Raw genomic sequence first — 20,590 nt, 5'->3', positions numbered from 1 at the left:
TGGGGTGCTGATCTTCACCCAGCCAAGTGGAGGGATGGCGGGATGCCCTCCGGGAGGCTTCAGGATGGAGTGGGGGCTCACAGCCGCTCCCAAATCAGGGGTCTGGTGAGTCCCCACAGCCCCACGTGGAGCCCCCTCCTGGGACACCCCCCTTTTCTGCTTTTGCTGAAAAGGGGAAGCTCTGAGGCAGCTGTCTGGGGCAGGGACTTTCTCTTTGCATCTCCCTGGAAGCAAAAGCCCAGATAATCTACTTCTAGGAATTTATCCCCCACCAGATGCATTCCCCTGGGTGAGTTTGCTCAAGGAAAGTTATTTCGGCAATTTTTTTTTTAAATTTAAATGAAAAAGACTGGAAAAACCCAAAATGCCCATCAACAGGGGACGGGCTATATACATTTTGGTATGTCTATACAGTGGAAAACCACACAGCCGTTGGGAAGCATGAGGCCAATCTAAGTGTACTAACAGGCACGCTTCCAAGATGCATTTTAGGTGAAAAAAGCAGAGTACAGAACAGTATTTTGGTATTTACTATATGCTGCCCTCCCTCCCTCCCTCTCTTCCATTACTTTCAAAGGAATACCTTTATATATGTGTTTGCATATGCTTACACTGTTTCTGAAGGACAAATAAGAAATCGTTAAGCCTCTTTTTCTCCGAGGAAAAGAAATGATACACAGAGGGGTGGTGGTCAGAGGTGGGAGAATTACTTCTCTGTCTACCCCTTTTGCGCTGCATACATTACAAATGTTATCTTTTTGAATAAGTCAATCATGCACGGGGGCGGGGAAAAGTTTCAAACCATACAAAAGGATATTTGGTGGAAAATGAAGCCTCCCCTCCTCTGAACACCTGCCCCCACCCACGGTCACGTTCCTGCCTCAGGGGTGACTCATGAGATCTAAACTATGTATCGGTGTGAATACCCATTTATATGTAATCATGTATATTTTTATTGAGGTAAGATATGCATGAACATAAAATTTCCCATTTTAACCACTTCAAGGGCATAGCTCTGTAGCTCTAAGTACATGAACAGTGTTGTGCCGCCACCACGACCATCCCTTCCAGAACTTTCTCAACTTCCCAAGCTGAAATTCCGTCCTATCAAACAGCCCAGTCCCTGGCACCCACCAGGCCACTCTCTGTCTCCGTGAATGTGACCACCTCTAGGTACCTCCTATAAGTGGAATCCTACAGCATTTGTCTTCTGTGTCTGGGTTCTTTCTTTTCTTTTTTTTTTTTTAAGATTTTATTTATTTATTTGACAGAGAGAGAGACAGCGAGAGAGGGGAACACAAGCAGGGGGAGTGGGAGAGGGAGAAGCAGACTCCCCGCTGAGCAGGGAGCCCGATGCGGGGCTCGATCCCAGAACCCTGGGATCACGACCCGAGCCAAAGGCAGACGCTCAATGACTGAGCCACCCAGGCGCCCCTGTCAGGGTTATTTCATTGAGCAAAATGTCCTGGAGGTTCATCCTTGTTGTAGCATGTGTCAGGATTTCCTTCTTTTTTAAGGCTGAATCATAGTCCATTGTGTGTGTGTACCACATTGTACTTATCTGTTCTTCTGTCAGTGGACCTTTGAGTTGTTTCCACTTTTACGTATTTTGTAATAAACAAGAATTAATTTAAATGAAGGAAGTTTGGAGAAAAGCGGATTTGATCTGGGAGCTTTTCAGAGCGAGCTCAGAAGGATAGGGGCAGCATCACCTGCCCCCTTGGAGGGGAGAAAACAGCCCCATGGGCAACCTCCGGTGATTCCCACCTTTGGCCCAAGGAACTCCCCTTTCCTTTCTTTGAAAGCTGGTCGCCTGAATCCTGCCTGGGAATTCAAGGCTCCTTGAACTCTCTGCCTGCCTCGGCTCCTGCTCTGGGGAGGCCGAGGGGTCCTGGAGAGCAGAGCCTGGCTGGCTGCATGAGTGGCTCACCCTCCTCCCAAGCCTCAGGGAAATGGGGTGATGAGGCGGCAGAGGCCGAGCCGGCAGGAAGGCTTGAGGCCCTGTAGAGTCCCTTGGGACGCAGGTGCTCTCTCCAGGGGGAGCCCCTGAGCCCACCCATGGAGGGGCCTCCACCCTGGAGGGCCCCGTGTAAGAAAACCCCAAGTTCAGATGAAGAACCACCAGACCGGTTCTCTGCCTGTCACAATTTTCCAATGACAGCTAATTTTTCACAGGATGACTTCCACATTTAAAAAAGTATTTCTTCTTTTTTCATGTTTTTATTATGAAACACTTTTTTTTTTTTAAAGATTTCATTTATTTATTTGAATGAGATATAGCACGAGAGGGAAGAGGGTCAGAGGGAGAAGCAGACTTCCCGCTGAGCAGGGAGCCCGATGCGGGACTCGATCCCAGGACTCCAGGATCATGACCTGAGCCGAAGGCAGTCGCCTAACCAACTGAGCCACCCAGGCACCCCATGAAACACTTTTTTTTTAAAGATTTTATTTATTTATGTATTTATTTGAGAGAAAGAGAGAGAGAGAGAGCACGTGTGCACGTGTGCCTGTGGATGTCGGGCAGGGGAGGGGGTGGGGAGGAGCAGAGGGAGAGGGAGAGGCAGAGGGAGGGGAAAAGAATCTCAAGCAGGTGCCGGGCTCAGCACGGAGCCCAAGTCAGGGCTCCATCCCAGGACCCTGAGATCATGACCTGAGCCAAACCCAAGAGTCAGAGGCCCAACCGACTGAGCTACCCAGGCGCCCCCATTTTGAAACACTTTAAATGCTCAGGAATTTTGTAGTTCAACGATGGCTAGCATATCCACCGCCTAGCTGCAACATTGTTCATATTTGGCTATAGTGGATTTGTCTCTCTCTTTCCTTCTCTGGGATATCAGTATATATATATACAGGTACATTGACATTCACAACCACATGTATGCACACACACGCATATGCACTAAGCACATACACACATACACTTACATACACGCACATATACAAACACGCATATGTTTACACATGCACACAACATGCACCTATATACACATACATATACACACATATACACGCACATCTATATATACACACACCTACATATACACATGTACATACACAGACATATATATTTCCCCTGAATATGGACTCTTCAAAAGTAAGGTCCTTGTGACCTTCACCCCTAAATGCTTTAGTGTGCATCTCTTAAGAACAAGGACGTTCTCTTACATATTCTTAAAGTCTTTATTCCACCTAAGAAGATCAACAATAAAGCCCTAATTATCATCTAATATTTAAATTTCCCCATCTGTCCCCAAAATGTCTTTTGTAGCAGGTGTTCCAAAACTAGGATTCGAAGTCCACATATTGTGCATATTGGGCTGTTACGTCTCTTAAATCTCCTTAACCTTAAATGTCCCCATCCACTTTTTTCTTTAAACAACACTGACTTTTTGTTGATCTCAGGATAGTTACCTTGTAGAGGGGCTGGAAGGACCTACCTTCCGGAGATGTCTGTCTTCTCATGAGGTCGTTCATCTTCTTCCAGCCTCTGTATTTCTTACAAACTAGAAGTTAGGATTAGAAGTTTGATTAGATTCTGGGTAACACCTTTTCTTTCTTTCTTTTTTTTTTTTAAAGACTTCAGTTTTTTATTTTTATTTTTTAAAGATTTTATTTATTTATTTGAGAGAGAGAGAATGAGAGAGAGCGAGTACATGAGAGGGGGGAGGGTCAGAGGGAGAAGCAGACCCCCCGCCGAGCAGGGAGCCTGATGCGGGACTCGATCCAGGGACTCCAGGATCATGACCTGAGCCGAAGGCAGTCGCTTAACCAACTGAGCCACCCAGGCGCCCCAAGACTTCAGTTTTTTAGAGCAGTTTTAATTTGACGGCAAAATTGAGAGGAAGGTCCAGAGCATTTCCATGTACCTTCTGCCCCGATGCACGCATAGTCTCCCACATTATCCACATCCCCAGCCAGAGTGGGCCATTTGTTACAACTGGTGAGCCTACATTGACATATCCTTATCACACTGTTTACATTATGGTTTCCCTTGGCTTTACATTTTCTATGGGTTTGGACAAATATATGCTATTAACATATATCCATCATTGTGGTATCATAAGGAGTATTTCCACTGCCCTAAAAGTCCTCTGTGCTCTGCCTATTCATCTCTCCCTCTCCCTAACCCTTGGCAAACACCGATCTTTTTACTGTGTCCATAGTTTTGTCTTTTCCAGAATGTTGTAGACTTGGAATCATACAGTATTCAGCCTTTTCACACTGGCTTCTTTCACTTAGTCATATTTAAGTAAATGTAAGATTCCTCCATGTCTGTTCATGGCTTGAGAACTCATTATAACTCATTTCTTTTTTAGCACTGAAGAATATTCCATTGTCTCAATATGCCACAGTTTATCCATCCCCCTACTGAAGGACATCTTGGTTACTTCTAAGTTTTGGCATTTATGAATATGAATGTAGGCTTTTGTGTGGATATAAATAACTTCTCTGGGGAAATGCCAAGAAGCGTGATCACTGGATCCTATGCTGGGAGTACGTTTCATTTTGTAAGAACCTGCCAAACTGCATTCCAGAGTGGCTGGACCATTTTGCATCCCCACCAGCAATGAATTGGGGTTCTCGGTCCTCATCCTCACCAGCATGTGGTGCTGTCAGTGGTCCAGATTTTGGCCATTCCAATGGGCACGTCGTGGTACCTCACTGCTGTTTTAATTTGCATTTTCCTGGTGACATACGATGTGGAGCATCTTTCCGTATGCTTTCGTTTTTCTTTTTTTTTTTTTTAAGATTTATGTATGTATGTATATATGTGTGTATGTGATCTCTATACCCAACGTGGGGCTCGAACTCACAACCCCGAGGTCATGCTCCTCCAACTGAGCCATTCTTTTTTTTTTAACTGATAAAATATATATGACATCAAATTTACCATTTTAACCATTTTTGAGAGTACAGTTCAGCGGCATTAAGTACATTTACGTGGCTGTGCACCCATCACCAGCACCCATCTCCAGAACTTTTCCATCTTCCCAGACTGAACCTCTGGGCTCATTAAACCCTAACCATTCCCTCCTCCCTCCAGGCCCTGGCAACCATCATTCTACTGTCTGTCTCTATGAATTTGACGACTCGGAACCTCATAGAAGTGGAATCATACAGTGTCTGTCCTTCTGGCCTTGGGTAACGCCCTCTGACACGAGGTCTTCCCAGGTGATGCTGTGTACTTCTAATGACTCTCCATCGGGAGGTTCACAGGAACCCCCTGGCCACCTCCTGCTCCCCCACCCGCTCTGCCCCAGGTGCTCAGCCCTCTCTTCCTGTCAGGGCTTTTTAGATGTATTTATTTATTTGAGAGAGAGAGAGCACGAGCATGCAAGCAGGGAGAGGGGCAAAGGGAGAGGGAGAGAGAGGATCCTCAAGCAGACTCTGTGCTGAGCACTGAGCCCGACGCAGGGCTCGATCTCACGACCCATGAGATCATGACTTGAGCTGAAATCAAGAGGCAGACACTCAACTGACTAAGCCACCCAGGCGCCCCTTGCCCTGCGAGGTCCTTTGCACTTGCCTTTTCTTCCCTAGCAAGCTTCTTGGTATCTTGTGCATTTCAGCTTGAATGTCACCTCCTCATAGAGGCCTTTACTGACCACCCAAAACTGCTCCCCAATCATCACTGTCTCTTTTCCTCTGTTCGATTTTCTTCACGGCACTCACGATGGCCCGATATTACCCTGTTTGGTATTTGCCTCTTTATCGTGAGCCTCCAGGGTAAAATCTACGCTAGCAGGGATGTGTTCACTGCCATGTCCCAGATCCTGGCACATGACGGGGGCTCGTATTAGTTTCCTCTTACTGCTATGACAGATGACCATGAATATAGTGGCTTTGAGCAACACAAACCCAGTTCAGGAAGTCAGATGCCCTCAGTCGGTTTCAGTAGGCTGAAATCGAGGTGTCAACAGGGCTATGTTCCTTCTGGAAGCTCCAGAGGAGAATTTGTTTCCTTGCCTTTTCCAGCTTCCAGAGGCTATCTGCATTCCCAGGCTCATGGTCCTGCATCTCCCAGACTTCTGCTTCCGTCATTCCGTCTCCTCCTCTGAGTCTGACTCACTCTTACAATGACTCCGTGAGGCCGTTGGGCCCACCTGGAGAATCCAGACAACCTCCCTATTTTACAATCTTTTTTATTTATTTATTTATTTATCTATTTGAGAGAGAGAGAATGAGAGAGAGCAAGCACATGAGAGGGGGGAGGGTCAGAGGGAGAAGCAGACTCCCTGCCGAGCAGGGAGCCCGATGCGGGACTCGATCCAGGGACTCCAGGATCATGACCTGAGCCGAAGGCAGTCGCTTAACCAACTGAGCCACCCAGGCGCCCCCTATTTTACAATCTTTAACTTAAACACATCTGCAAAGTCCTTGTTACCATGTAAGGTCATATATTCACAGATTTCGGGAATTAAGACATGTTGGGAGGACCGTTATTTTGTCTACCACAGGGCTCAATAAATATTTGTTGAATGAATGAATAAATGGATGGATGGGACCCTTTGCAAATGGAGGGCTGAGTCCTGAATTTCTAGGCTGGCTCAGTCACTTACCGGCTGTGTGACCTTGGACAAGTCCTCTTATTCTCTGAGCCTCAGTTTCCTCCTTCATTGGATGTGTTCTGACCACCCACTGTGTACCCCACTCTTGGTAGATGCTGGAAATGCCAAGACAGATATAAGCAGACCCTTGTCTTCCAAGAGTGTGGAGCTTCGCTTCTAGGAAGGGGTCTGAGAAAGAGAAAACTTGACATAGTTTGCTCAGGGCCATGTTCTAGGTCACCCCACAGAACTTTCAAGTCATGAAGGGGTGTGCTTACCTAGAAGGTGACATTTCAAATGGCTCTTGTGCATGAGTAGGAGCTTATGCGGTAGAGAAGTAGAAAGAGCATGGATGGCCAAGCTCTTTGAGGAAGTGTGAGGAGTGTGGCGTGACCCCTCAGAGGAGGGAGATCAGTGTGGGAGGGAGCATGTCTGGGCAGGGGGCCTTGAAGACCACAGTTAGGAGCTTGGGCTCTGCCCTCAGGTCAAAGGACCACGGCAGGGTTTTGAAGCAAGAGAAAGGCCCGTGCAGCTTTGAACGTGGGCCACACTGGCTGCTGTTTGTGGAGAGAGAGAACTGACGGCCAGCGTCGGAGCCCAGGGTGGAGGGGCCTGGACTGGGCAGGGACCATGGGCATGGGAAGGAGGGGACATATCCAAGAGACAGATCCAAGAGAAATATAGGAAGTGGATATGGTGAGAGATCGAGAAGGGGGTGGATGAAGAAGAGACTGGAGACAGCTGGGAAGGAAGAACAGGCAGGAGGGAAATGTGTGGAAGCTCTTTGAAACTGTTGAGGGGATCATGCATTGGCCCAAGTTGGGATTTTGTGAGAAGCGGTAGAAGATGCTGGTAGGGGGCACAGAAACCAGCCCAATGGGTTCTCAGGCCTCTCCTTTTGAAGAGAGATCAGGGGTGAAGATCATCAAGGCTACAAGGTGAGGGTTTAGGACTGGTCAGCCCCTGCCCACATCCTCACTGCCTTACGAACAACCACTGAGGTAAATAGGTAGGGCTGTGAAACCATCTCCCCCATTTCCAGACGGGCAAACTGATTCCCAGAGACATCCAGTGACATGGTGAAGGCTGTCCAGTCCGTGGACCCTGGGGAGCACAGGCCTCTAAGAAGCCCAGCTCATGGGGGATTTTACAAGTCTCTTGAGACTCAGAGGGGAGGGCAGGGTGGGGGTCCCCTCTGAGCTGTTCCCAGCCACAGAGAATTTCCTTTTATTTGGAGGAAGCGGGAGTTCTTCTTTCATAATGTGAATGTCAGAGATTCTGAACCCACCAGTGACTAAGAGCGTCTGAGGCTTGTGGGTGTAACAAGTGTTTAAATACCAGACCTTCCTGTCATCTGGTGATTACAGACACCTGGGCTGGGACACAAAGGACAAGAGCATGGCCAGCCTGAAGACTCCGCTCCTGGCTGCCCTTGTCTTTCTTGCTCTGACACAAGCAACTGAGGCAGGTAAGGCTGCGAAGAGGGAGGGCTCCCTGCGGAGGCCAGGGTCAGACACTGCGGTATCTTCCTCATGAAGCAGAAAGAGCACCGGACTGAGAGCAGATGACCCCAGTTTGCTACTAGCTCTGGGCTAGTCACAGTGCTTCCCTGGGCCTAAGTTTACACATCTGTGAAATGGGTAGTCTCGAAGGCTTGTAGTCTAGTATCTGTCTCAGCTGGTAGGGGCATGGCCTGGGGTCCTCTACTCCAGAGAACTCAAGCATAGGACCCTTGGGGTATGGAGAAGGAGCCACCAAAGGGGCCCATCTGGGATGGGAAAGGGCAGGAGCTGGGGGGTGCCTGGGTGGCTCAGTCGTTAAGCATCTGCCTTCGGCTCGGGTCATGGTCCCAGGGTCTTGGGATCAAGCCCCGCATTGGGCTCCCTGCTCAGCGGGAAGCCTGCTTCCCCCTTTCCCATTGCCCCTCTTGTATTCCCTCTTTCGCTGTTTCTCTCTGTCAAATAAAAAAATAAAATCTTAAAAAAGAAAAAAAAAAAGGCAAGAGCTGGGGTAAGGGATATTCTCTTGGAAAGCTGGTCCTGCCCGCCCCCGACACCTCATGTTTGCTCTAGAGCCTGCCCTCAACACTGAGTCCCTAACTTCTCTGGTGTTGGGTCAGGGCACAAGCACTGGACTGGGAGAGAGGCAGCTAGGAACAATAATTACTCAGGTTTGGGGGTTCCTGGGAGCTTTTCCTGCCTTAAAGACCCCATTGGTTTGGTACTATTATCACCCCTTTGGTCGGAGGAGACAAGTGGGCCTCAGAGACGTTAAGAAACTTGCCCAGGGGGCGCCTGGGTGGCTCAGTTGGTTAAGCGACTGCCTTCGGCTCAGGTCATGATCCTGGAGTCCCTGGATCGAGTCCCGCATTGGGCTCCCTGCTCGGCAGGGAGTCTGCTTCTCCCTCTGACCCTCCCCCCTCTCATGTGCTCTCTCTCATTCTCTCTCTCAAATAAATAAATAAAATCTTTAAAAAAAAAAAAGAAACTTGCCCAGGGTGGCCTGGTGACTCGGGGCAGAGCAGGACTCGAACCCAGGTCTGCACGACTGGACTCTGCCTGAGCCCTTATCCTGACTCTCCAGAGTCATGCTGTGTGACCCTGGGCCAGACATCCTCCTCCTTGAACCTCAGCCTCCCCACGTGCACCGCGAAGTTGGGAGTGGGTGTGAGCTGAAGCCGACTTCTGTGATTGCCTGGGCACTCATCAAAATGCACATCTGACTCCGCAGGGCTGGGGCTTGAAGGTGCAAACCCCCAGCCCTCCCACCCCTGGAGTCTGGATCCAGTAGCTCCGAAGTGGGATTAGGCTGGGGCTGGGCGCCAAGCATTTCTGACAAGCTCCCAGGGGAGGCTGATGGTGCCCGTGCACGTGCGTAACCTTGAATGGCTGGGGCTCCTTCCTGTGCAGTCCCGGGTCCCACCTAGAAGCCTAGGGCTTCGCTGATTCTCAGTTGCTGTGAGTCCCTTTCCCTGGAGCTGACCACTTCCCCCGCCCCCAACCCAGACTGGGCCCTTCGTGCTCCTCAGAGACCCTGAGCCTGGGGACTCTGAGGGTCAGAGTCCTCGGGACACCAACCTTCCACATGAGAATAGAAGTGCTGGCTCAGAGGTCGGGGCCAAGGGTGACCTGCCTGTGTCCAGCTTGTGAGTCTTCTGAGCACTCTCCTCCTCCAGGTCCCTTTGGCGCCAACGTGGAAGACAGTATCTGTTGCCAGGACTACTTCCGTCACCCTCTGCCCCTGCGCATGCTGAAGTTTTTCTACTGGACCTCAGACTCGTGCCGGAGGCCTGGCGTGGTGTGAGTATGGAGCTGGGGAGGCAGGGCCTGGCCTTGGAGAGCCTGCCAGGTTTGGCCCAGGAGGGCCTGCGAGCAGGTCGGGGGGCAGACCCAGGGATGGGAGGAGTGCAACTGGCCTCCATCGTTGAAACGGCTCAGCCCAGGCTTGGGTGTACCAAGAAAAGAAGTCGTGTGGTCATTCAACAAATATAATGGGGCGCCTACTGGGTGCCGAGACTGCGGAGCTGAATGAGCCGGGCGCCGGCTGTCCGTATACACGATAGAGTGTGTGCGTGGGCAGTGCGGAGCTGTTAGCGCCGGGAGCAGGGTGCGGGCGGCGTGCCCAGAGCCTCTGAGTCAGCAGCGATGCTCCCATCAGAAGCATCTGGAATCCTCCCCAGCTCCCTGGGAGTTATTCGAGGCAGCCCATTCTTCCCCAAAGAGTACTGAGCTGACAGAGAGTGTATCCCATGGCCAGACGGCCAGGCGCGGTTCTGAGCATTCCTGTGTGAATTCGGGTCACCCTCACAGCCTTCCTACGAGGAGCGTGATCATTTGCATTTTGCAGATGGAGAAACAGGTGCGGGGTGTGGGGCGGGGGGGGAGTGATTTGCTCAAGGCTGCCCCCGCTGGAACCGGGACTCCTGGATCTCCGTTCAGGGCTTTCGCCTGTGGTTCTTGTTCTCTTTTGCCTCTTTCTCTCCATGTCTTTGCTTCCTTTTCCTTGGCCTGGAGCCCGAGGTGGCGACTGCCACTGGCCGGGTGACGTGGCCTGTCCTTGGGGCCGCCCCTCCAGACTGCTGCCTGCCAACCTGCTCAGCGGGGTGTCTGGGCCTGGGGCCTCATGACCCCCTTTGAGGCTCCATCATTTTTTCATCTTCCTCCTCCATATTCATCTTCCATCCCTCACAGGGGTGTGTGGGTGAATAACAAAGAGGGCTGAAGTGGGTTTGTGTCGCTTCGACGCTGAGCCTCAGTTTCCCCATCAGTATAACAGGAGTGATCACATCTATCTATCTATCTATCTATTTCTAAGGATTTGGCTTTTTCTTTTTTTTTTAAGGATTTGACTTTTAAGTAATCTCTACACCCAAAGTGGGGCTCGAACTCACAAACCCGAGATCAAGAGTCGCACGCTCCGCCCACTGAGCATGCAGGCACCCTTCCTTCATTTATTTTTATTTATCAAATCTGTAAAGAGTGCTTGCTAAATGCTAGGCACTGTTTAAGCACTTTATCAATTGGAACTCATTTAATCCTTGAAACAACCCTACGTTGTTTGTATTGTTCTGATCCCCTTTTGCCAGGTGAGGCAAGGGGCACAGAGAGGTTATGGGACCTCTTGAGCAGTGCAGGACACGGTAATAGTAAGTGGAAGGTGTAATGCTTGGTGCCTGGCATATAATAGATGCTTGGTAAAAGACAGCACACGTGATTATTGGATTTAGAGCCAGAAGGAACTCTAGAGAGAATGTGTCTTGACAAATGGGGAGACTGAGGTTCAGAGAGGGGCTGAGTCTTGCCTGGTGCAGCCGGGCAGGCTGCCCACGTGGCCAAGATCAACATTGCCGCCTTCTTTGTTCTTTCTGTTCATTGGTTGTCCGTGGGGTGGGGGCAGGTCAGGGGAGTAAGGGGAGCCTGGAGCTTCCAGGCCCCATGGACAGGCTCTTGAGAGGCAGGAAGGGCGTAGAGCTGTGGGGATGTCCCTGACTTCCAGCCAGCTTTAAGTCCATTTCTTCCAACAAGGGCTGAGGCAGAGTGCCCCAAGGGCCTGGCCTGCTACTTACCACACCTTGGGCAAGGGTGGGAGACTTAGCCCATGATTGCTGTGTGATCTTGGGTCAGTGCCTACCTCTCTTCTCTGTGCTTTGGGCTCCTGGGGGCACAGCAAATCAGATCGTACCAGCTCTGGCACTCGGGCAAGCTGCTTTACCCCCTTGGGCCTTACTTTCCTCACCTATGAAAAGGGTAGACTAATAGGGCGTCATAGGATTTATTAAGAAAATCATTGTTAAGAGTTCGGACCAGCTCCTGGCGCAGTTACAGAGCCCTTACTCTCTGCTGGGAGCTGCTCTGAGCACGTCAGTTTGTATTAACTCATTTAATCTTCATTCAAATCCTATGAGGTTGGACCATGATTATCATTCCCATTTTACAGATGTGGAAACTAAGGGACTTGCTAGCAATGTCAGAGCTAGGATTTTAACCCAGATGAGCTGGCTCCAAATTCATGCTCTTGGCTCCTACCCAATATTCTCTCCCCCAAGGCAATGTCAGCAATGGTCCTGAGACTCCTGGGCACTCTATTCCCTGGCCTGACCTGGCACTCAAGCCTGGGGCTGAGGGACTGAGAGTCCAGGAAGTAAGTCCTAGCCGCTCTTCTCCCCCTCTCCCCCTGAAGAAGTGTGTTTACATACAGCAGGGGCCTCATACATGCTAAGTGACTGTATGGTGGGCATTTCTGCACACAGTAAGTGACTCATAAATGCTAAGCTTCCAGAGAAGGGCTGTGGCAATCTTGCCACATGCTAAGGCTCCCTCATTCTCTCCTCCTTCCAGCTTCCTAACTGTCAAGGACCGGGAGATCTGTGCTGACCCCAGAATGCCCTGGGTGAAGAAGATTCTCCAGAAACTGGACTCATGAGGACTCATGGGCTTGGCTCGTCCAGAAGGGCTCACAGAACCCCGCCTCCTGGCCATTACAGCTGCCCGCCAGCACAAGCCTGGGCCAACGAATCCCTCCGCCATCTTTTATCTCTGTCCCTGAAGCTGTCACCCTCAGACGAGCCTCCACACTCTCACTCATCTCCCCTCTTATCCTTCCAAACCGTCCTCTGCCTGACCATAGCCAGAGAGGCCACAGTCCTGCTCAGTCACTCCCTGGCTCAAAACCCTCCCATGGCTCCCCATTTTTGCCCCAGGCTGAGGTGAAAGCTCGGGAGCCTGGCACCCCTGCCTCCAGCCCTGCCTCACTTCCCTTCACGCATATTGGACTCCAGCTCCCTGTTTTCCAAACTCATGCCGTACACATCCACTTCCAGGTCTTTCTCCAGGCTGCTCCTGATGCCCAGAATATCTCTCCATCACCTGTGTGTGTCCAACCCTCCCGGCCCTCCAAGGCATTGCACAACCCAAGCAGCAAGCAATTGAGTTTTATTTTTCAGATGTCCCCTGACCCTCTGCCCTCTCTTAACAGCCCCAGTCACAGTTTGCCCAGAATTCTCAGGACTTGGGGGCTTGCCCTTCAGCCCCAGTGGTTGGACCAAGGTCCCACGCTGGAGTTACTTTGTCTCGTGGCCTCTAACACAGAGCCCAGAGCACAGGGCCTGGCTCAGAATCAGGGCTCAATGAATGGCTAGAGGCTGAATCAATAAAAGTAATGTTCCTCTCCCAGCTCCCACCCCACAAAGACCCTCACACATCAATACAGAGACTCAAGTTCATCTAGAAAGCAGCCAGCTGGGTCAATTGTGAAGCCTCAAATTTGCCCAGATTCACCTTACTTCCCCATTTTACTTTTATGTGTCACCTCTTTACTTTTCTTATTTCCCTCTGGTCTTGACTGCTCCTCCAACCTCCAACACCCAGGCTTGACCTCTTCAGAGTCCCCCACTTTCCCTTTCTCTTTTCCCAAATAACAGTAACCAAACTTTCGCTATGGTGTGAATGACTACCCTTTGCTTGTCAGTATTAACAAGCTCTAGCTGTATTTTTATAAGAAAAGAGAGCAAATGCTTAAGAGGCCAAGTGGATGAATGGAAGAACTTTAGGAACTGTGCGGGAGGGGGACAAGGCGGAGCTTTTCTGGCCCTGGGAGTGTGCGGGGCATAGTTAAATGAAAGAGCCTTGGGTGAAGATTGTTCTCAGGTGGAAGGGGTCAGCATAAGGACTGGGATTTGGGGCTTATCTGCACTTCCTTGGGGACCGTAGGTTCACCAGGCAAAAGAAATAAACTTTATAAGTGCTTGTTTCTTTCTGAGGGGGCCCGGGGTGCAGCAGGGTGGTCGTTGCTCTGGGATTCTGAGACCATTGAACCTCTTGGAGCCTCACTTGAGAATGGGAATACCCATCTTATGGGGTGGCTGTGGGGCTTAGGTCCAAGACATGGGGAATAAAACTCCTCCCTGGAGTGCTAACCTGCCCACTGCCCGTGCATGGGGCCCTCCAGCATCCTGGGATTTCCCCTCCTCTCCTGTCCTGCCCTTGTCACTCAGGCCTTCTGAAAAAATAAATCCTCTACAACAGTGTCTGCTTGCTTCCTTGGCATCTGCTGTCCCGGTAAGGTGGGGCAGGGGACACCGTCGCCCCCTCTCTCCCAATGGGGAAGCCCTTGACGTTATTGACATGTGAGCTGGCCTGCCCAAGGTCAGCCTGTGAGGCGGTGGGAGACAGGACTAGACATGAGGACCTGGGGAGCAGCTGCGCCACTGCGAAACCCCAGACATTTGTCTGCCAGGCCTGGCCGCTGCTGAACCGCTTGTCAGGAGGATCTGATGAACTCACTCATTCAGTCCCCAAGTCTAGAGCTTCAGGCAACATATTCATTCATTTAGTCAGTCACTGATTCAATAACCCAACCTCAACCTTCCCCCTTCAAGCGTCAACGCAGAGGAGGAGAGTGTATTAGTCAGGAAAGGTTGCTTCCTGCAACAGACAGCTCCAAAATCTCAGTGGCTCGATTCCACACAAGCTTTTTTCTTCTCCTGTGACATCCGATCCTGGTCTGTGGGTGACCTTCCACGTGGCCATTCAAGGATCCAGCCTCCTTCCTTCTCTTGGTCCTGCCCTCCTCCAGGACCTGGACTCCTCTACAGGAAAATGAGGCTGGTGGGAGCCAGGCCAGGAAGGGGGCTCCTGGCTTCTGCCCACCTGCCGTTGGCAGAGCTCAGTCACGTGGCCACCCTGACCACAAGGGATGCCGGGAAGTACAGCCAAGCTGTGTGTCTCGGAGGAGGAGGGAGAGAGTATGGGGAGTGTCTAGTTCATGTGGTGCTGACTCCTCTGGACTCTCACATGGGCCCACTTTCCTGGAGTTCTAGACATAAGTCATTCTGCCAGAACAACAGAAAAGGACTCCTCCGTCCTTGGGACATCTTTATTATGTCAGTTTAAACATCGCTCCGCAGACATCTTGGCACTGGTGGTCTTTGCTCCCCTTTAGATCTGGCTCTCACGGTGGGATATCCAGGGCAGCGGCTTCAGACACCAAGAGCACTAGTCTGGGAGGCAGGGACAAGCATCGGGAAGGGCACGTGTCATGGATTCAGACAATTCCAGGAACTCTCACTGACTGGTGTCAGGGGCAAGCTGCTTGGTTCCTGTGAGCCTCAATCTCTCCCTCTGTGATCAGAGGGCAATAAAAGCAGATATCAGTGCACGAGGTTGTGAGAATCCAAGGAGATAAGAAGGTACAGACAGCCTAATAACAAAATGGGCAAAGGCTTGAATATGTATTTCTCTGAAGAAGATATTCAAATGGTCAACAAGCACATGCAAAGATGCTCAGCATCCCTCATCATCAAGAAAATGCAAATCAAAACCACAAGGAGATAATACTTCACACCCATTAGGATGGCTACTATAAAAAAGACAATAGAGCATGACTCTTTTTTAAAAATTTATTTATTTTTATTTAAATTCAATGAATTGGTTTCAGGAGCATGACTCTTGATCTCGGCTGTAAGTTCAAGCCCCACGTTGGGTGTAGAGATTACTTAAAAATAAAATCTTAAAAGAAAAAAAAAAGACAAGATCGGTGAGGGTTTGGAGAGATGGCAACCTTTATGCATTGGTGGTGAGAATGTAAAATGGAGCAGTCACCGTGGAAAACAGGAGGGCGCTTCCTCAAAAAATTAAACGTGGAATTACTGTATGAGCCAGGAATCTCACTTCTGGGGATATACACAAAAGAATTGAAAGCTGGGACTTGACGAGATATTTGTACATCCACGTTCATAGCAGCATTCTCTACAATAACCAAACAGCCCACGTGTCTGACTGGTGAGTGGAGAAGCAAAATATGGTGCACACACACAATGGAATATTATTCAGCCTTGAAAAGGAGAGAAGTGCTGGACAACATGGATGAACCTTGAGGACATCATGATAAGTGAAATAAGCCAGTCACAGATGGACAAATACTGTCTGATTCCTAGAGTAGTGAAACTCAGACAGAACGTAGACTGGTGGTTGCCGGGGGCTGGGGGGAAGGAGGAAGAGGGAGTTAATTGTTTGATGGGTCCCGCAGTTGAGTTTGGCAAGATAAAAAAGTTCTAAAGATGGATGACGGTGATGGTTGCATGACGCTGTGAATGTACTTAATGTCACTGAACGGAACACTTAGAAGTGGTTAAAAAGTAAATTTCACGATACAGATATTTTACCACAGTATAAAAGAGGGTGTGGCCAGGCACGGGGCCAGACGGGGCGAAGGGCCAAGTACATGTGAGTGGCTCTTCTTATGGACCCAAAGAGGTGAGCTGAGCAGAGTGGGGTGAGGCGGGGTAGAATTAGGCAGGATCGTCCCCCAGGGGCCCTGGAGGTGGCCCTCCTACCATCCTGGGACCCCACCGGAGTGTCCCGGGGGCCCCGCCCTGCTCCCCACAGCTGTTTCTGTTCTGCTTTGGGGGCTAGGGGAGTCCCTCGCGTCCCACAGGAATATGCAAGCTTGCCTGCTCCCTGGAGCACCCAGGCAGGCTGACAGATGGCCTGAGAAAGGTGTGGGCAGAGATGCCCCAACCCCTCCTGTCCACTAACTGCCCGAGGAAACCCTTTGTCCTGCTGCCCAGGGCTGTTCCAACTGTTGCTCTAATTATTCCTCAGCTCAGAAGCTCCCCAGCCCCGCTCTGCCCCTGAACAGGACTCTCGTTCCTCACTCCAGCTTCCAGGTGTCCCATGGCGGCCTCCCTGCCCACGCCTTCCTCAGAGCCAGTGGCACGGGACCCTTCCCCATTCCCTTTCTGCCTTGGTTAGGTTTGCCCTCTGCCTGGAATAGTATGGCAAAGTCCGGCCCGTGGGCACAGGGCGGGTTACTTACAAATCACAAAGGGGCTGACACTTCTCCAGCCAGAGATCTGGGGTTGGTTCGGCCCGTCAACCCACCACGAGCCGTGGGACAGCCTGTGCCGTGGTGGATGTAAGCCGCTCCGTGAAGTACACAGTATGACTCATGCCAGATTCTTGCCAAGTATATGTAGCCGGGATCGAATCGAGTCTGTAGTTCTAACTCCGGTTTACAGGAAGAGCATAAGTTAAGGGAATGAATTAGATGACATCACAAGGAAACCATTTAGATAAATTAAGAATGGGAACAGTGTATAAGACAACAGTCTTTTCCTATGAGTTAGACCTCTTTTGCTGTGCTGTATTATCTTCAATAAACCTTGGGCAAAAAAAAAAAGACAACAGTCTTGAAACTCTTCAGCAAGTCAATGCCTTGAAAAACGAGCAGGGGGTCTGTTGTAGACTAAAAAGAAATGTCATCTGCAAGGCATAAACCTAGATTGGATCCTGGTTCAAAAAGTAAAAGTAAGAGAGAAGGAGGGAAGGAAGGGAAGGAGGAAGGGGCAAAGAAGGAAAGAGAAAGGAAGGTGAAGCTATAAAATACATCTTGGGGACAATGGAGAAATTTAATTATTAACTGGATGTTACATGACATATAGGAATTATTGTTAATTTTGGTAGGTGGGATAATAGTATATTTATGTAAGATAGTGCGTCTTTATACTATGGAGATGCATGCTGAAGGCTTTAGGGGCAAAGTTTCAGACATCCATAATTTACTTTGAAATGGCTTGGCAAAAAAAAAAAAAAAAAAATGAAGCCAGTATGGGAAAATGCTAATCATTGAATTTAGGATATGAAAAGTCTTTGTTTCACTCCTTCTTCTTTATTGTTTATCATGTTTTAAAATTTATTTTTATTTTTTAGTTTTTTTTGAGAGAGGCTGTGTGCATCAGCAGGGAGGTGGGAGGGGCAGAGGGAGAAAGAGAGAGAGAATCTCAAGCAGGCTCCATGCCCAGCTTGGAGTCCGACAGGGGGGCTCGATTTCAGGACCCTGAGATCATGACCTGAGCCAAAATCAAGAGTTGGACGCTTAACTGACTGAGCCACCCAGATACCTCAGTTTAGAATCTTCAAAACAATAGCGGAAAAGAAACAAAGCAAAAGTCTGCCCCTCTTCTGATCGAAACATCGTCTTTCACTCGTGCTTTCCTTGATTCCTGGACAAGAATAAAGGCCTCTCTCCCTCTCCCAGGCCCACAGCCTTAGAGTCTCTGGTAGGACTTCTCTCTCCTATTGAGCTGGGGCTCCTTGGAGCAAGAACCTGGCGTACTTGCCTCTGGGTCCCCGGTCCCACCACGGTGCCAGGCACACACCAGGGCTTACCAGCAAACCCCAATGGCTCCTGCATGCAAGGCACTGCGAAAGTCCTTCGTTTTATGACCTCCCCCAGTGAGTGAGTTGGTGAAGTGGCTATTAGCATCCCATTCTACAGATGGGGAAGCTGAGGCTCAGAGAGGTTAAGTAACTTGCCAAAGGTGATTCTTCTAAGTGGTGGGATCACGTTTGCCTGATTGGCTGACCTGAAAGCCTAGTTACTGTGTCCAAACTGAGTCATCTAAACTCAGTCCTTAACGCCTGGGTAAGATAGGTGGGGCTGACCATTCCGATTTTGTGGGGGGAGGAGCTGGGCCGGAAAGAGGGTAGGGGATGTCCCCAAGGGCTGAGCAAGGAAAAGCAGAGCTGTACTTTGTGTTTTGACACCTTCTGGGCGTCACGTCACTTAATTCTCAGCTGTCCTCACAGTGGGGATGGAGGGAGGTGGTGTAGCCTACTGGTCATGAGCTCAGACTCCAAGGCCAGGGGGCTGGGGCAAACCCGGCTCCCCTACTTCTTGGCTGGTGATCATCAGGAGGAGCCCAACTCCCTCTTGCATTCCTCAGTTTCCCCATCCATAAAACGGACCACGATAGTGGTGTTTTGCTCACACGCCGGGCCCTGGTGACCCAAGTTAATCACACAACGCACTTAAAACAGTGCCTGTCTCGGAGTAAGTGTGCCCTCAGAGAGGTAGGGAAGCTGCCGAAGATCACACAGTAGTGCCAGAGCTGGGACCATGGGATTCCAAAGCCCCTGCTTCCTAAATACTTCTTTGGAGCAAAGTCTGGGGCCAGGGGAACAAGGATCTTAACCCTCCAAATCCCTGCCCAACCTGGCTCTTGGTCTTTATGAAGTGTGGGGCTTCCCAGGACTTGTCCCTTGCCTCTCCTTCTCTTCCCCACACGCCTTCCCCTCCCCAGCCCCTTTCGTCCCTTGCCCCTTCTTCTCCCCCTGCTCCCCTTCCCTTCCCTTCCTCCCTCTCTTCTTTCTCTCCCTCCATCTGCCCCCTCCTTCATCTGCTCCTACCTCCATGGGCAGAGCAGAAAGAACCTTGGACTGCAGGTGTTATCACACCTTGTCCCTCTCTGGGCCTCAGTTTTCCCAGTCATAAGATGAAGGGGCTGGACAACGGAAATGTGAAGGTCACCTGCTTTCTATCTGCATGGACTGGGCCGGATTCTCTGAGGCTGAATGCAACTGGTCCATGCCACGGGTGCTTCTCCCCATCGAGAAGGAGTGTCCAGCCTCCCACCTCAGTGCCCCAGCCCCCTACTGTGCTGGGTGGGAGGGGGAGCCTCTGGCCTTGGGAGCTGAGACCTCTCTGCCCAGCCCAGCCTAAACCAGCTGGCTCCATAGCACGTGTCTGTGTGGCTCACAGACACACTGGTTTCCGGCTGGCTAGTTGCCAGAGACACCTAGATGGGAGTGGTGGGTTCATGGTTAACTCGGGCACCAGGCTGGGCTAGGCGACTGCTGGAGTCTTCTAGAGTCTCAGGGACTGTGGCCATTGTCTTCAGGGAAGGCTGTGCTGGAGAACACCTGCAGGTGTTTCTACGAGGCTGGTGGGAGCGGGCTGGTCCCACCTGGTCCTCCCAGCCCCACCTGGAAAGGAGCGAGGAGCGGGGAAGTCAGAGCTGCGAAGCTCCCTCCCCAGTGGGCGAGCCCAACTCCCTCCTGTGCAGAGAGGGAGCTGAGGCCCCCAAGAGAGGCAGGACTTCCCCCAGGGCACCTGCCGAGCCAAGGACAAGCCGAGACCACCGAGTGACCCAGGGTGAGGCCAGTGGCTGTGATGTTCCTTGCAGGGGCCAGAGCCAGGGCTGGCCGTGGGTGTGGAGGATGAAAGGAGAGATTGAGGAGCTGGAGGCAGGGAGGCCAGGGCTCTTTTCTGTGTCCTAACCTGCACACGCCCTTGCGCGCCTCTAGTCTGGTCTCCACCCTAGCTCTCTGAGTGACCTGGGGGGATCCCATCCCCTCTCTGGGCCTCAATTTCCCCATTTGTCCCTATGAAATTGGGCTGGATCAGTCTTCCAGCAAACGTTGACTGGACTAAGCCCCTACTGTTTGCCAGGCTCCATGCTGGGCTCGGAGATACACTGATGAATGAGGTCCCCCCAGGAGCTGGGGCTTCAAGGGGGAAAGGTTGGGGGTCCTTCATGATGTGGGAGAGATACCTCTCCCAGACCAAAGGAGAGCTTGTCAGAGCCAGACTCTAGGGTCCTGAATCCCTCCTGGCTTGCCGGCAGCCAGCACTCCCCAGCCTGCCCTTTTGTTTCGTGGCCCACTTAGGGCTAGGGCCCCAGGTGCCAGCTCCCGAGGTGGGTAGCCCCAGCAGATGGGGGGAGAGAAGGCCCTTTGAATGCTCTCAGGCCTGGTCCAGCCTCC

At 50.9% G+C, this 20,590-nt stretch overlaps 1 protein-coding gene across 2 annotated transcripts in view; it reads left to right on the top strand.

Moving 5' to 3' along the window:
- The window catches only part of CCL22 (C-C motif chemokine ligand 22), a 46,078-nt gene extending 32,005 nt beyond the window's left edge, over positions 1 to 14,073 (top strand). The window contains exons 4-6 of one of the 2 annotated variants that reach the window (XM_081806535.1): positions 7,916 to 8,016; positions 9,724 to 9,847; positions 12,386 to 14,073. In XM_081806535.1, coding sequence (XP_081662661.1) covers positions 7,947 to 8,016; positions 9,724 to 9,847; positions 12,386 to 12,470 — 279 coding nt within the window. In that variant the 5' untranslated portion in view covers positions 7,916 to 7,946 and the 3' untranslated portion in view covers positions 12,471 to 14,073. The remainder of the gene's footprint in view (positions 1 to 7,915; positions 8,017 to 9,723; positions 9,848 to 12,385) is intronic. The other variant, XM_081806536.1, reaches the window with a different exon arrangement.
- The last annotated feature ends 6,517 nt before the right edge of the window (positions 14,074 to 20,590 follow it).

Source organism: Leptonychotes weddellii, chromosome 16 (assembly GCF_054177405.1).
Source record: "Leptonychotes weddellii isolate Sample4059 chromosome 16, ASM5417740v2, whole genome shotgun sequence".
Lineage (NCBI taxonomy): Eukaryota > Metazoa > Chordata > Mammalia > Carnivora > Phocidae > Leptonychotes > Leptonychotes weddellii.
This window is presented reverse-complemented; position numbering and strand designations above follow the sequence as displayed.